This window comes from Doryrhamphus excisus, linkage group LG7 (assembly GCF_037039965.1).
Source record: "Doryrhamphus excisus strain RoL-2023G ecotype Guam linkage group LG7, RoL_Dexc_Guam_v1.1, whole genome shotgun sequence".
NCBI classification, from domain to species: domain Eukaryota; kingdom Metazoa; phylum Chordata; class Actinopteri; order Syngnathiformes; family Syngnathidae; genus Doryrhamphus; species Doryrhamphus excisus.
The window spans coordinates 3,235,249-3,250,000 of record NC_136363.1 but is presented as its reverse complement, the minus strand read 5'-3'; the positions used below and the strand labels follow the sequence as shown (position 1 = coordinate 3,250,000).

The following is a 14,752-nucleotide window of genomic DNA, read 5'->3' as shown; positions in this document are numbered from 1 at the left end:
CTTACGTTTTTTTGTCAAAAATGACAAAATTCAAACTCTGGCATTTTATGCTATTTTTGGGTCCTCCTGGGGCCCCTGTTGAGCGTGAGTGAGGTTTCCCGTGTTTTTTTCACCAAAAAAGTGCATTAGAAGCAAGTTGAAAAAATGAAAAAAACGACATACTAACCCCTTACGTTTTTTGTCAAAAAATGACAAAATTCAAACTCTGGCATTTTATGCTGTTTTTGGGTGTGTGAGGTTTCCATTGTTGTTTTTTTTTTTTTTTTTTTTTTTTTACCAGAAAACTACATTTGAAGCAAGTTGATAAAAACAGAAGCACTTCAAATCAGTTCAAGTCACGTTACGTACCCTTGGCAGGCAGTGATGGCTCCTGAAGTGGGTCTTTCTCACGGACCTTTCAGCGTTTTTCTTAGCAAGTGTTGCTTGCTGCCTTTTCCTGAACACAAAACGGCCCACAAGCCCATTAGTCCACTCTCAAGCATCCCTATCAATTCATTCATTCATTTTCTACCGCTTCAGGAGAGTCACGGGGGGGGGGCGAGAGGCGGGGTACACCCTGGACTGGTGGCCAGCCAATCACAGGGCACATATAGACAAACAACCATTCACACTCACATTCATACCTATGGACAATTTGAAGTCGCTAATTAAGCTAGCATGTTTTTGGAATGTGGGAGGAAGCCGGAGAAAACGCCACACAGAGATGGCTGAGGGTGGGCTTGAACTCGGGTCTCCTGGTTGTGAGGTCTGCGCGCTAACCACTTGCCCGCCGTGCAGCCCCTTACCAATTCATCCAAGACATAATTATAAAAAGGGGTTTAAAAAAATGTGAAGCCCCAAGAATGGAAATCCTATTAAGAAACTGACAACACCGATCTGTACAAACCACTGCATGACTTGCGGACAAAGCCCCTGATAACGCTGGACAGTTTCAGTTTCAGTTTGCCGACCTTTCTTGCTTGAGTTCCGCCTGGTAGACTCTCAGCCACGAATCCGGGACCTTCTGGCTGCTGCAGGGAAGACTTCTCCGTCTGCTGATGCTCGCCCGGCGCGTGAAGCTGCTCCTGCGGCCTTTAGCGCCTCTCTTGGGGGTGCCGGTGTTGGCGCTGCTCAAGTGTTTGAAGGAGGCGCCCAGTGACAAGATGGAATCCATTCCTTTTTCCAAACGGCAGGACAAATCTGTAAGGAAGAGAAGCCGATGAAGACGTGCAAGCGCTGCAACTGATGTGCGTCCACTAAGTGTCGTACGGTATATACAGTATATACGGTGTATACGGTGTATACGGTATATACAGTATGTGTGTCTACTTTAGAGGATGTGACCCCTTGTGCTCCTTAAAGTGGATTAGATGAAGACGCAAGGCTTACTTATAAAAATACACCCAGGCCAGACCAGCAGCTGCTTGTTTACTTTAGCCAAACCTTTGCCACAAATACTCCCAAGTGATACTCACAAAATACGCATATTGTACACAGTATCTTGCTTAAAATGAAACACTTGAGCATACTATGTGTTATATGAAATAAAAGTACAAATACTGTATGAGGCATTCAAAGACACTGTGATATGTGCTGTTCTATACTGGTCACTAGGTGTTCAATGATGTTCTGTGAAACGCACAAGCATCAGACCTGATCACCTTTTATTATTATTATTATTATTATTATTATCATTATTATTATTATTATTATTATTATGTCATTATCCCACAACAGTCAAAAATCACCGCCCGCAAACACCGCCATTTTATGCCGTTTCTGGGGTCCCTGTTGTGTGTGTTTTCCCATGTTTTTTTTTTTTTGTTTTTTTTTTTTACCAAAAAAGTGCATTAGAGGCAAGTTGAAAAAAACGACATACTAACCCCTTATGATTTTTGTCAAAAATCAGCGCCCTCTAATGCCGCCATTTTATGCCATTTTTGGGTGCTTCTGGGGCCCCTGTTGAGCGTGTGTGAGGTTTCCCTTGTTTTTTTCACCAAAAAAGTGCATTAGAAGCAAGTAAAAAAAAAACTGAAAAAACGACATACTAACCCCTTACGTTTTTTGTCAAAAATCACAAAATTCAAACTCTGGCATTTTATGCCGTTTTTGGGTGCTCCTGGGTCCCCTGTTGAGCGTGTGTGAGGTTTCCCTTGTTTTGTTTTGTTTTGTTTTTTTTTACCAAAAATGTGCATTAGAGGCAAGTTGAAAAAAACAGAAAAAAAAACGACATACTAACCCCTTATGATTTTTGTCAAAAATGACCAAATTCAAACACTGGCATTTTATGCTATTTTTGGATGCTTCTGGGGCCCCTGTTGAGTGTGAGTGAGATTTCTTTTGTTCTTTTCACCAAAAAAGTGCATTAGAAGCAAGTTGAAAAAACTGAAAAAAACGACATACTAACCCCTTACGTTTTTTGTCAAAAATCACCAAATTCAAACTCTGGCATTTTATGCCGTTTTGGGTGCTTCTGGGGTCCCGTGTTGAGCATGTGTGAGTTTTTCCTTGTTTTTTTTACCAAAAAAGTGCATTAGAAGCAAGTTGAAAAAAACTGAAAAAACGACATACTAACCCCTTACGTTTTTTGTCAAAAAAGACCAAGTTCAAACTCTGGCATTTTATGCTATTTTTGGGTCCTCCTGGGGCCCCTGTTGAGCGTGTGTGAGATTTCTTTTGTTTTTTTCACCAAAAAAGTGCATTAGAAGCAAGTTGAAAAAACTGAAAAAAACCACATACTAACCCCTTACGTTTTTTGTCAAAAAAGACCAAATTCAAACACTGGCATTTTATGCTATTTTTGGGGGCTTCTGGGTCCCCTGTTGAGCGTGTGTGAGGTTTCCATTGTGTTTTTGACCAGAAAAGTGCATTAGAGGCAAGTTGAAAAAAACTGAAAAAACGACATACTAACCCCTTACGTTTTTTGTCAAAAATGACCAAATTCAAACACTGGCATTTTATGCTATTTTTGGGTGCTTCTGGGGCCCCTGTTGAGTGTGAGTGAGATTTCTTTTGTTCTTTTCACCAAAAAAGTGCATTAGAAGCAAGTTGAAAAAACTGAAAAAAACCACATACTAACCCCTTACGTTTTTTGTCAAAAATCACCAAATTCAAACTCTGGCATTTTATGCCATTTTTGGGTGCTTCTGGGTCCCCTGTTGAGCGTGTGTGAGTTTTTCCTTGTTTTTTTTACCAAAAAAGTGCATTAGAGGCAAATTGAAAAAACTGAAAAAAACGACATACTAACCCCTTACGTTTTTTGTCAAAAAAGACCAAATTCAAACTCTGGCATTTTATGCTATTTTTGGGTCCTCCTGGGGCCCCTGTTGAGCGTGTGTGAGATTTCTTTTGTTTTTTTTCACCAAAAAAGTGCATTAGAAGCAAGTTGAAAAAACTGAAAAAAACCACATACTAACCCCTTACGTTTTTTGTCAAAAAAGACCAAATTCAAACACTGGCATTTTATGCTATTTTTGGGGGCTTCTGGGTCCCCTGTTGAGCGTGTGTGAGGTTTCCGTTGTGTTTTTGACCAGAAAAGTGCATTAGAGGCAAGTTGAAAAAAACTGAAAAAACGACATACTAACCCCTTACGTTTTTTGTCAAAAATGACCAAATTCAAACACTGGCATTTTATGCTATTTTTGGGTGCTTCTGGGGCCCCTGTTGAGTGTGAGTGAGATTTCTTTTGTTCTTTTCACCAAAAAAGTGCATTAGAAGCAAGTTGAAAAAACTGAAAAAAACCACATACTAACCCCTTACGTTTTTTGTCAAAAAAGACCAAATTCAAACACTGGCATTTTATGCTATTTTTGGGGGCTTCTGGGTCCCCTGTTGAGCGTGTGTGAGGTTTCCATTGTGTTTTTGACCAGAAAAGTGCATTAGAGGCAAGTTGAAAAAAACTGAAAAAACGACATACTAACCCCTTACGCTTTTTGTCAAAAATGATCAAATTCAAACACTGGCATTTTATGCTATTTTTGGGTGCTTCTGGGGCCCCTGTTGAGTGTGAGTGAGATTTCTTTTGTTCTTTTCACCAAAAAAGTGCATTAGAAGCAAGTTGAAAAAACTGAAAAAAACGACATACTAACCCCTTACGTTTTTTGTCAAAAATGACCAAATTCAAACTCTGGCATTTTATGCCATTTTTGGGTGCTTCTGGGTCCCCTGTTGAGCGTGTGTGAGTTTTTCCTTGTTTTTTTTACCAAAAAAGTGCATTAGAGGCAAATTGAAAAAACAGAAAAAAACGACATACTAACCCCTTACGTTTTTTGTCAAAAAAGACCAAATTCAAACACTGGCATTTTATGCTATTTTTGGGGGCTTCTGGGTCCCCTGTTGAGCGTGTGTGAGGTTTCCATTGTGTTTTTGACCAGAAAAGTGCATTAGAGGCAAGTTGAAAAAAACTGAAAAAACGACATACTAACCCCTTACGTTTTTTGTCAAAAATGACCAAATTCAAACACTGGCATTTTATGCTATTTTTGGGTGCTTCTGGGGCCCCTGTTGAGTGTGAGTGAGATTTATTTTGTTCTTTTCACCAAAAAAGTGCATTAGAAGCAAGTTGAAAAAACTGAAAAAAACGACATACTAACCCCTTACGTTTTTTGTCAAAAATCACCAAATTCAAACACTGGCATTTTATGCTATTTTTGGGTGCTTCTGGGGCCCCTGTTGAGTGTGAGTGAGATTTCTTTTGTTCTTTTCACCAAAAAAGTGCATTAGAAGCAAGTTGAAAAAACTGAAAAAAACCACATACTAACCCCTTACGTTTTTTGTCAAAAATCACCAAATTCAAACTCTGGCATTTTATGCCATTTTTGGGTGCTTCTGGGTCCCCTGTTGAGCGTGTGTGAGTTTTTCCTTGTTTTTTTTACCAAAAAAGTGCATTAGAGGCAAATTGAAAAAACTGAAAAAAACGACATACTAACCCCTTACGTTTTTTGTCAAAAAAGACCAAATTCAAACTCTGGCATTTTATGCTATTTTTGGGTCCTCCTGGGGCCCCTGTTGAGCGTGTGTGAGATTTCTTTTGTTTTTTTTCACCAAAAAAGTGCATTAGAAGCAAGTTGAAAAAACTGAAAAAAACCACATACTAACCCCTTACGTTTTTTGTCAAAAAAGACCAAATTCAAACACTGGCATTTTATGCTATTTTTGGGGGCTTCTGGGTCCCCTGTTGAGCGTGTGTGAGGTTTCCGTTGTGTTTTTGACCAGAAAAGTGCATTAGAGGCAAGTTGAAAAAAACTGAAAAAACGACATACTAACCCCTTACGTTTTTTGTCAAAAATGACCAAATTCAAACTCTGGCATTTTATGCTATTTTTGGGTGCTTCTGGGGCCCCTGTTGAGTGTGAGTAAGATTTCTTTTGTTCTTTTCACCAAAAAAGTGCATTAGAAGCAAGTTGAAAAAACTGAAAAAAACGACATACTAACCCCTTACGTTTTTTGTCAAAAAAGACCAAATTCAAACTCTGGCATTTTATGCTATTTTTGGGTCCTCCTGGGGCCCCTGTTGAGCGTGTGTGAGATTTCTTTTGTTTTTTTTCACCAAAAAAGTGCATTAGAAGCAAGTTGAAAAAACTGAAAAAAACCACATACTAACCCCTTACGTTTTTTGTCAAAAAAGACCAAATTCAAACACTGGCATTTTATGCTATTTTTGGGGGCTTCTGGGTCCCCTGTTGAGCGTGTGTGAGGTTTCCATTGTGTTTTTGACCAGAAAAGTGCATTAGAGGCAAGTTGAAAAAAACTGAAAAAACGACATACTAACCCCTTACGCTTTTTGTCAAAAATGATCAAATTCAAACACTGGCATTTTATGCTATTTTTGGGTGCTTCTGGGGCCCCTGTTGAGTGTGAGTGAGATTTCTTTTGTTCTTTTCACCAAAAAAGTGCATTAGAAGCAAGTTGAAAAAACTGAAAAAAACGACATACTAACCCCTTACGTTTTTTGTCAAAAATGACCAAATTCAAACTCTGGCATTTTATGCCATTTTTGGGTGCTTCTGGGTCCCCTGTTGAGCGTGTGTGAGTTTTTCCTTGTTTTTTTTACCAAAAAAGTGCATTAGAGGCAAATTGAAAAAACTGAAAAAAACGACATACTAACCCCTTACGTTTTTTGTCAAAAAAGACCAAATTCAAACTCTGGCATTTTATGCTATTTTTGGGTGCTTCTGGGGCCCCTGTTGAGTGTGAGTAAGATTTCTTTTGTTCTTTTCACCAAAAAAGTGCATTAGAAGCAAGTTGAAAAAACTGAAAAAAACGACATACTAACCCCTTACGTTTTTTGTCAAAAAAGACCAAATTCAAACACTGGCATTTTATGCTATTTTTGGGGGCTTCTGGGTCCCCTGTTGAGCGTGTGTGAGGTTTCCATTGTGTTTTTGACCAGAAAAGTGCATTAGAGGCAAGTTGAAAAAAACTGAAAAAACGACATACTAACCCCTTACGTTTTTTGTCAAAAATGACCAAATTCAAACACTGGCATTTTATGCTATTTTTGGGTGCTTCTGGGGCCCCTGTTGAGTGTGAGTGAGATTTATTTTGTTCTTTTCACCAAAAAAGTGCATTAGAAGCAAGTTGAAAAAACTGAAAAAAACGACATACTAACCCCTTACGTTTTTTGTCAAAAATCACCAAATTCAAACTCTGGCATTTTATGCCGTTTTTGGGTGCTTCTGGGGTCCCGTGTTGAGCATGTGTGAGTTTTTCCTTGTTTTTTTTACCAAAAAAGTGCATTAGAAGCAAGTTGAAAAAAACTGAAAAAAACGACATACTAACCCTTTACGTTTTTTGTCAAAAAAGACCAAGTTCAAACTCTGGCATTTTATGCTATTTTTGGGTCCTCCTGGGGCCCCTGTTGAGCGTGTGTGAGATTTCTTTTGTTTTTTTCACCAAAAAAGTGCATTAGAAGCAAGTTGAAAAAACTGAAAAAAACCACATACTAACCCCTTACGTTTTTTGTCAAAAAAGACCAAATTCAAACACTGGCATTTTATGCTATTTTTGGGGGCTTCTGGGTCCCCTGTTGAGCGTGTGTGAGGTTTCCATTGTGTTTTTGACCAGAAAAGTGCATTAGAGGCAAGTTGAAAAAAACTGAAAAAACGACATACTAACCCCTTACGTTTTTTGTCAAAAATGACCAAATTCAAACACTGGCATTTTATGCTATTTTTGGGTGCTTCTGGGGCCCCTGTTGAGTGTGAGTGAGATTTCTTTTGTTCTTTTCACCAAAAAAGTGCATTAGAAGCAAGTTGAAAAAACTGAAAAAAACCACATACTAACCCCTTACGTTTTTTGTCAAAAATCACCAAATTCAAACTCTGGCATTTTATGCCATTTTTGGGTGCTTCTGGGTCCCCTGTTGAGCGTGTGTGAGTTTTTCCTTGTTTTTTTTACCAAAAAAGTGCATTAGAGGCAAATTGAAAAAACTGAAAAAAACGACATACTAACCCCTTACGTTTTTTGTCAAAAAAGACCAAATTCAAACTCTGGCATTTTATGCTATTTTTGGGTCCTCCTGGGGCCCCTGTTGAGCGTGTGTGAGATTTCTTTTGTTTTTTTTCACCAAAAAAGTGCATTAGAAGCAAGTTGAAAAAACTGAAAAAAACCACATACTAACCCCTTACGTTTTTTGTCAAAAAAGACCAAATTCAAACACTGGCATTTTATGCTATTTTTGGGGGCTTCTGGGTCCCCTGTTGAGCGTGTGTGAGGTTTCCGTTGTGTTTTTGACCAGAAAAGTGCATTAGAGGCAAGTTGAAAAAAACTGAAAAAACGACATACTAACCCCTTACGTTTTTTGTCAAAAATGACCAAATTCAAACTCTGGCATTTTATGCTATTTTTGGGTGCTTCTGGGGCCCCTGTTGAGTGTGAGTAAGATTTCTTTTGTTCTTTTCACCAAAAAAGTGCATTAGAAGCAAGTTGAAAAAACTGAAAAAAACGACATACTAACCCCTTACGTTTTTTGTCAAAAAAGACCAAATTCAAACTCTGGCATTTTATGCTATTTTTGGGTCCTCCTGGGGCCCCTGTTGAGCGTGTGTGAGATTTCTTTTGTTTTTTTTCACCAAAAAAGTGCATTAGAAGCAAGTTGAAAAAACTGAAAAAAACCACATACTAACCCCTTACGTTTTTTGTCAAAAAAGACCAAATTCAAACACTGGCATTTTATGCTATTTTTGGGGGCTTCTGGGTCCCCTGTTGAGCGTGTGTGAGGTTTCCATTGTGTTTTTGACCAGAAAAGTGCATTAGAGGCAAGTTGAAAAAAACTGAAAAAACGACATACTAACCCCTTACGTTTTTTGTCAAAAATGACCAAATTCAAACTCTGGCATTTTATGCCATTTTTGGGTGCTTCTGGGTCCCCTGTTGAGCGTGTGTGAGTTTTTCCTTGTTTTTTTTACCAAAAAAGTGCATTAGAGGCAAATTGAAAAAACTGAAAAAAACGACATACTAACCCCTTACGTTTTTTGTCAAAAAAGACCAAATTCAAACTCTGGCATTTTATGCTATTTTTGGGTGCTTCTGGGGCCCCTGTTGAGTGTGAGTAAGATTTCTTTTGTTCTTTTCACCAAAAAAGTGCATTAGAAGCAAGTTGAAAAAACTGAAAAAAACGACATACTAACCCCTTACGTTTTTTGTCAAAAAAGACCAAATTCAAACACTGGCATTTTATGCTATTTTTGGGGGCTTCTGGGTCCCCTGTTGAGCGTGTGTGAGGTTTCCATTGTGTTTTTGACCAGAAAAGTGCATTAGAGGCAAGTTGAAAAAAACTGAAAAAACGACATACTAACCCCTTACGTTTTTTGTCAAAAATGACCAAATTCAAACACTGGCATTTTATGCTATTTTTGGGTGCTTCTGGGGCCCCTGTTGAGTGTGAGTGAGATTTCTTTTGTTCTTTTCACCAAAAAAGTGCATTAGAAGCAAGTTGAAAAAACTGAAAAAAACCACATACTAACCCCTTACGTTTTTTGTCAAAAATCACCAAATTCAAACTCTGGCATTTTATGCCATTTTTGGGTGCTTCTGGGTCCCCTGTTGAGCGTGTGTGAGTTTTTCCTTGTTTTTTTACCAAAAAAGTGCATTAGAGGCAAATTGAAAAAACTGAAAAAAACGACATACTAACCCCTTACGTTTTTTGTCAAAAAAGACCAAATTCAAACTCTGGCATTTTATGCTATTTTTGGGTCCTCCTGGGGCCCCTGTTGAGCGTGTGTGAGATTTCTTTTGTTTTTTTTCACCAAAAAAGTGCATTAGAAGCAAGTTGAAAAAACTGAAAAAAACCACATACTAACCCCTTACGTTTTTTGTCAAAAAAGACCAAATTCAAACACTGGCATTTTATGCTATTTTTGGGGGCTTCTGGGTCCCCTGTTGAGCGTGTGTGAGGTTTCCGTTGTGTTTTTGACCAGAAAAGTGCATTAGAGGCAAGTTGAAAAAAACTGAAAAAACGACATACTAACCCCTTACGTTTTTTGTCAAAAATGACCAAATTCAAACTCTGGCATTTTATGCTATTTTTGGGTGCTTCTGGGGCCCCTGTTGAGTGTGAGTAAGATTTCTTTTGTTCTTTTCACCAAAAAAGTGCATTAGAAGCAAGTTGAAAAAACTGAAAAAAACGACATACTAACCCCTTACGTTTTTTGTCAAAAAAGACCAAATTCAAACTCTGGCATTTTATGCTATTTTTGGGTCCTCCTGGGGCCCCTGTTGAGCGTGTGTGAGATTTCTTTTGTTTTTTTTCACCAAAAAAGTGCATTAGAAGCAAGTTGAAAAAACTGAAAAAAACCACATACTAACCCCTTACGTTTTTTGTCAAAAAAGACCAAATTCAAACACTGGCATTTTATGCTATTTTTGGGGGCTTCTGGGTCCCCTGTTGAGCGTGTGTGAGGTTTCCATTGTGTTTTTGACCAGAAAAGTGCATTAGAGGCAAGTTGAAAAAAACTGAAAAAACGACATACTAACCCCTTACGCTTTTTGTCAAAAATGATCAAATTCAAACACTGGCATTTTATGCTATTTTTGGGTGCTTCTGGGGCCCCTGTTGAGTGTGAGTGAGATTTCTTTTGTTCTTTTCACCAAAAAAGTGCATTAGAAGCAAGTTGAAAAAACTGAAAAAAACGACATACTAACCCCTTACGTTTTTTGTCAAAAATGACCAAATTCAAACTCTGGCATTTTATGCCATTTTTGGGTGCTTCTGGGTCCCCTGTTGAGCGTGTGTGAGTTTTTCCTTGTTTTTTTTACCAAAAAAGTGCATTAGAGGCAAATTGAAAAAACTGAAAAAAACGACATACTAACCCCTTACGTTTTTTGTCAAAAAAGACCAAATTCAAACTCTGGCATTTTATGCTATTTTTGGGTGCTTCTGGGGCCCCTGTTGAGTGTGAGTAAGATTTCTTTTGTTCTTTTCACCAAAAAAGTGCATTAGAAGCAAGTTGAAAAAACTGAAAAAAACGACATACTAACCCCTTACGTTTTTTGTCAAAAAAGACCAAATTCAAACACTGGCATTTTATGCTATTTTTGGGGGCTTCTGGGTCCCCTGTTGAGCGTGTGTGAGGTTTCCATTGTGTTTTTGACCAGAAAAGTGCATTAGAGGCAAGTTGAAAAAAACTGAAAAAACGACATACTAACCCCTTACGTTTTTTGTCAAAAATGACCAAATTCAAACTCTGGCATTTTATGCCATTTTTGGGTGCTTCTGGGTCCCCTGTTGAGCGTGTGTGAGTTTTTCCTTGTTTTTTTTACCAAAAAAGTGCATTAGAGGCAAATTGAAAAAACTGAAAAAAACGACATACTAACCCCTTACGTTTTTTGTCAAAAAAGACCAAATTCAAACTCTGGCATTTTATGCTATTTTTGGGTGCTTCTGGGGCCCCTGTTGAGTGTGAGTAAGATTTCTTTTGTTCTTTTCACCAAAAAAGTGCATTAGAAGCAAGTTGAAAAAACTGAAAAAAACGACATACTAACCCCTTACGTTTTTTGTCAAAAAAGACCAAATTCAAACACTGGCATTTTATGCTATTTTTGGGGGCTTCTGGGTCCCCTGTTGAGCGTGTGTGAGGTTTCCATTGTGTTTTTGACCAGAAAAGTGCATTAGAGGCAAGTTGAAAAAAACTGAAAAAACGACATACTAACCCCTTACGTTTTTTGTCAAAAATGACCAAATTCAAACACTGGCATTTTATGCTATTTTTGGGTGCTTCTGGGGCCCCTGTTGAGTGTGAGTGAGATTTCTTTTGTTCTTTTCACCAAAAAAGTGCATTAGAAGCAAGTTGAAAAAACTGAAAAAAACCACATACTAACCCCTTACGTTTTTTGTCAAAAATCACCAAATTCAAACTCTGGCATTTTATGCCATTTTTGGGTGCTTCTGGGTCCCCTGTTGAGCGTGTGTGAGTTTTTCCTTGTTTTTTTACCAAAAAAGTGCATTAGAGGCAAATTGAAAAAACTGAAAAAAACGACATACTAACCCCTTACGTTTTTTGTCAAAAAAGACCAAATTCAAACTCTGGCATTTTATGCTATTTTTGGGTCCTCCTGGGGCCCCTGTTGAGCGTGTGTGAGATTTCTTTTGTTTTTTTTCACCAAAAAAGTGCATTAGAAGCAAGTTGAAAAAACTGAAAAAAACCACATACTAACCCCTTACGTTTTTTGTCAAAAAAGACCAAATTCAAACACTGGCATTTTATGCTATTTTTGGGGGCTTCTGGGTCCCCTGTTGAGCGTGTGTGAGGTTTCCGTTGTGTTTTTGACCAGAAAAGTGCATTAGAGGCAAGTTGAAAAAAACTGAAAAAACGACATACTAACCCCTTACGTTTTTTGTCAAAAATGACCAAATTCAAACTCTGGCATTTTATGCTATTTTTGGGTGCTTCTGGGGCCCCTGTTGAGTGTGAGTAAGATTTCTTTTGTTCTTTTCACCAAAAAAGTGCATTAGAAGCAAGTTGAAAAAACTGAAAAAAACGACATACTAACCCCTTACGTTTTTTGTCAAAAAAGACCAAATTCAAACTCTGGCATTTTATGCTATTTTTGGGTCCTCCTGGGGCCCCTGTTGAGCGTGTGTGAGATTTCTTTTGTTTTTTTTCACCAAAAAAGTGCATTAGAAGCAAGTTGAAAAAACTGAAAAAAACCACATACTAACCCCTTACGTTTTTTGTCAAAAAAGACCAAATTCAAACACTGGCATTTTATGCTATTTTTGGGGGCTTCTGGGTCCCCTGTTGAGCGTGTGTGAGGTTTCCATTGTGTTTTTGACCAGAAAAGTGCATTAGAGGCAAGTTGAAAAAAACTGAAAAAACGACATACTAACCCCTTACGCTTTTTGTCAAAAATGATCAAATTCAAACACTGGCATTTTATGCTATTTTTGGGTGCTTCTGGGGCCCCTGTTGAGTGTGAGTGAGATTTCTTTTGTTCTTTTCACCAAAAAAGTGCATTAGAAGCAAGTTGAAAAAACTGAAAAAAACGACATACTAACCCCTTACGTTTTTTGTCAAAAATGACCAAATTCAAACTCTGGCATTTTATGCCATTTTTGGGTGCTTCTGGGTCCCCTGTTGAGCGTGTGTGAGTTTTTCCTTGTTTTTTTTACCAAAAAAGTGCATTAGAGGCAAATTGAAAAAACTGAAAAAAACGACATACTAACCCCTTACGTTTTTTGTCAAAAAAGACCAAATTCAAACTCTGGCATTTTATGCTATTTTTGGGTGCTTCTGGGGCCCCTGTTGAGTGTGAGTAAGATTTCTTTTGTTCTTTTCACCAAAAAAGTGCATTAGAAGCAAGTTGAAAAAACTGAAAAAAACGACATACTAACCCCTTACGTTTTTTGTCAAAAAAGACCAAATTCAAACACTGGCATTTTATGCTATTTTTGGGGGCTTCTGGGTCCCCTGTTGAGCGTGTGTGAGGTTTCCATTGTGTTTTTGACCAGAAAAGTGCATTAGAGGCAAGTTGAAAAAAACTGAAAAAACGACATACTAACCCCTTACGTTTTTTGTCAAAAATGACCAAATTCAAACACTGGCATTTTATGCTATTTTTGGGTGCTTCTGGGGCCCCTGTTGAGTGTGAGTGAGATTTCTTTTGTTCTTTTCACCAAAAAAGTGCATTAGAAGCAAGTTGAAAAAACTGAAAAAAACGACATACTAACCCCTTACGTTTTTTGTCAAAAATCAGTGCCCTCAAACTCTGGCATTTATGCCATTTTTGGGTGCTTCTGGGGCCCCTGTTGAGCGTGTGTGAGGTTTCCCTTTTTTTTTTTTCACCAAAAAAGTGCATTGGAAGCAAGTTGAAAAAACTGAAAAAAAACTGAAAAAAGCAAGTTGAAAAAAACATGCCACATGTTGCTACGGTTGTTGAACGCCACCCTGAATAGCTGACCTAACGTCTTCCTGTCCCCCGGCCACTCAGCTCCCCGACACAGCACACATATCATTTTTATGAGCGTATTTAAGTCTTATATGTCCTTTTTACTCTTGTTACGTCTAATATAATGCGTATTACTAGTCTAAATGTGACTATAGGGGTGTTAGTTCATGTCTAGGGGTCTCTAATGGTGTTTAAAATCGTATTTAGAAGATTGTATGCAGATTTTCTCTACTCTAGCTACAAAAATATATCACAGTCTGAATGAGTGATTACCGTATTATTTCCTGTAAAAAAATTATATCTTTGACATTGATATTTGGACAATTATTAGATTATTACAACTTTTGGGGGGCAAAAAGCAAAAAAAAAAATGAATGAGAAGATAGTGGTTTTTGCTTATGCTGACTAATTTTGCAGTTTATTACTAAACCTGGCAACGGACTCGGACTCACTTTTGGTTCATGTCTCAGTCAGACCATGTAAAAAGGGTCTGCCCCTATGATAACTAAGCAATGAATCAACACTGTATATATCCTAGTGAGGCTTAAGCTCCGCCCACACCCTAAAAAGGAGTTGATTGATGAGGACTGAAGGATGAATGGGGCCCCGGAAGAAACGAGAACAAAATGAGAGGACAGATGGGGAAGCTTATGAAGGGACACACCTGTTGTAGTAAATCCTGCTTGGATCCGTTCCGGTTTGGAGGGGGGCCAGCAGGGTCACGTGACGCACGGCCAGAAAAGACAGAGCTGAGGTAGAGCTGTCAAAAGTAAACAAAAACTGGTCACGCGCACTAAACCTGACAGCAGATTTAACACAATTATCTATGTCTTAAAACCTTATTTTCTCTTATTATATCAACTATATTATATTTAATATGTGTAAAGGTGATTATAGTGGTGTTATTTGATGTCCAGAAGGCTTTAATAATAGCTTAAAAAACGTATTGAGTAAGTTGTAAACAGCTAGCTAGCATTGTTCTATGCGCAAAGTACAAAAATATTCAATTTCTAATTGAGCAATAATACCAATTAACCGCGATAGACGAAAGTTTAACGTTATACTATTTTAGTACTCTCTTCACTCGTTTGTCTCAAAATTATTAGAAACTTACCAGAAGATTCTGTCGTTTGTTTGATGTTATTGTAGTTCTTCTGGTCATCTTCTCATCAAGCTGATAGTAGTCGAGTTGCTACTCTGACGTATTTTATATAATGGAGTTGTTTCAATGCTTTATTTAACAAAAATATTAAAGAATTAGTAATAATTTGTTAGTTTTTTCGGCTTTTCCTGATTCTGGAGTCGCCACAGAGATTAATTTTAATTACTGTCAGGTTTGTCTTGGCTCGTGTGTATGCTTGAATGCGATTGGCTGGATGGAGAAGGC

The 14,752-nt window shown here is 38.0% G+C and overlaps 1 protein-coding gene across 3 annotated transcripts in view; it reads right to left on the bottom strand.

Moving 5' to 3' along the window:
- The window catches only part of LOC131102431 (uncharacterized), a 17,331-nt gene extending 2,654 nt beyond the window's left edge, over window positions 1-14,677 (bottom strand). Inside the window, exons 1-4 of one of the 3 annotated variants that reach the window (XM_058048103.2) lie at window positions 14,480-14,677; window positions 14,030-14,125; window positions 951-1,179; window positions 349-436 (exon numbers count right to left, since the gene is read on the bottom strand). In XM_058048103.2, the coding sequence (XP_057904086.2) occupies window positions 349-436; window positions 951-1,153 (291 nt within the window). In that variant the 5' untranslated portion in view covers window positions 1,154-1,179; window positions 14,030-14,125; window positions 14,480-14,677. Of the gene's footprint in view, window positions 1-348; window positions 437-950; window positions 1,337-14,029; window positions 14,126-14,479 lie in introns of those variants that run through there. The other 2 variants (XM_058048102.2, XM_058048104.2) reach the window with 2 other exon arrangements.
- Window positions 14,678-14,752: the final 75 nt, after the last annotated feature.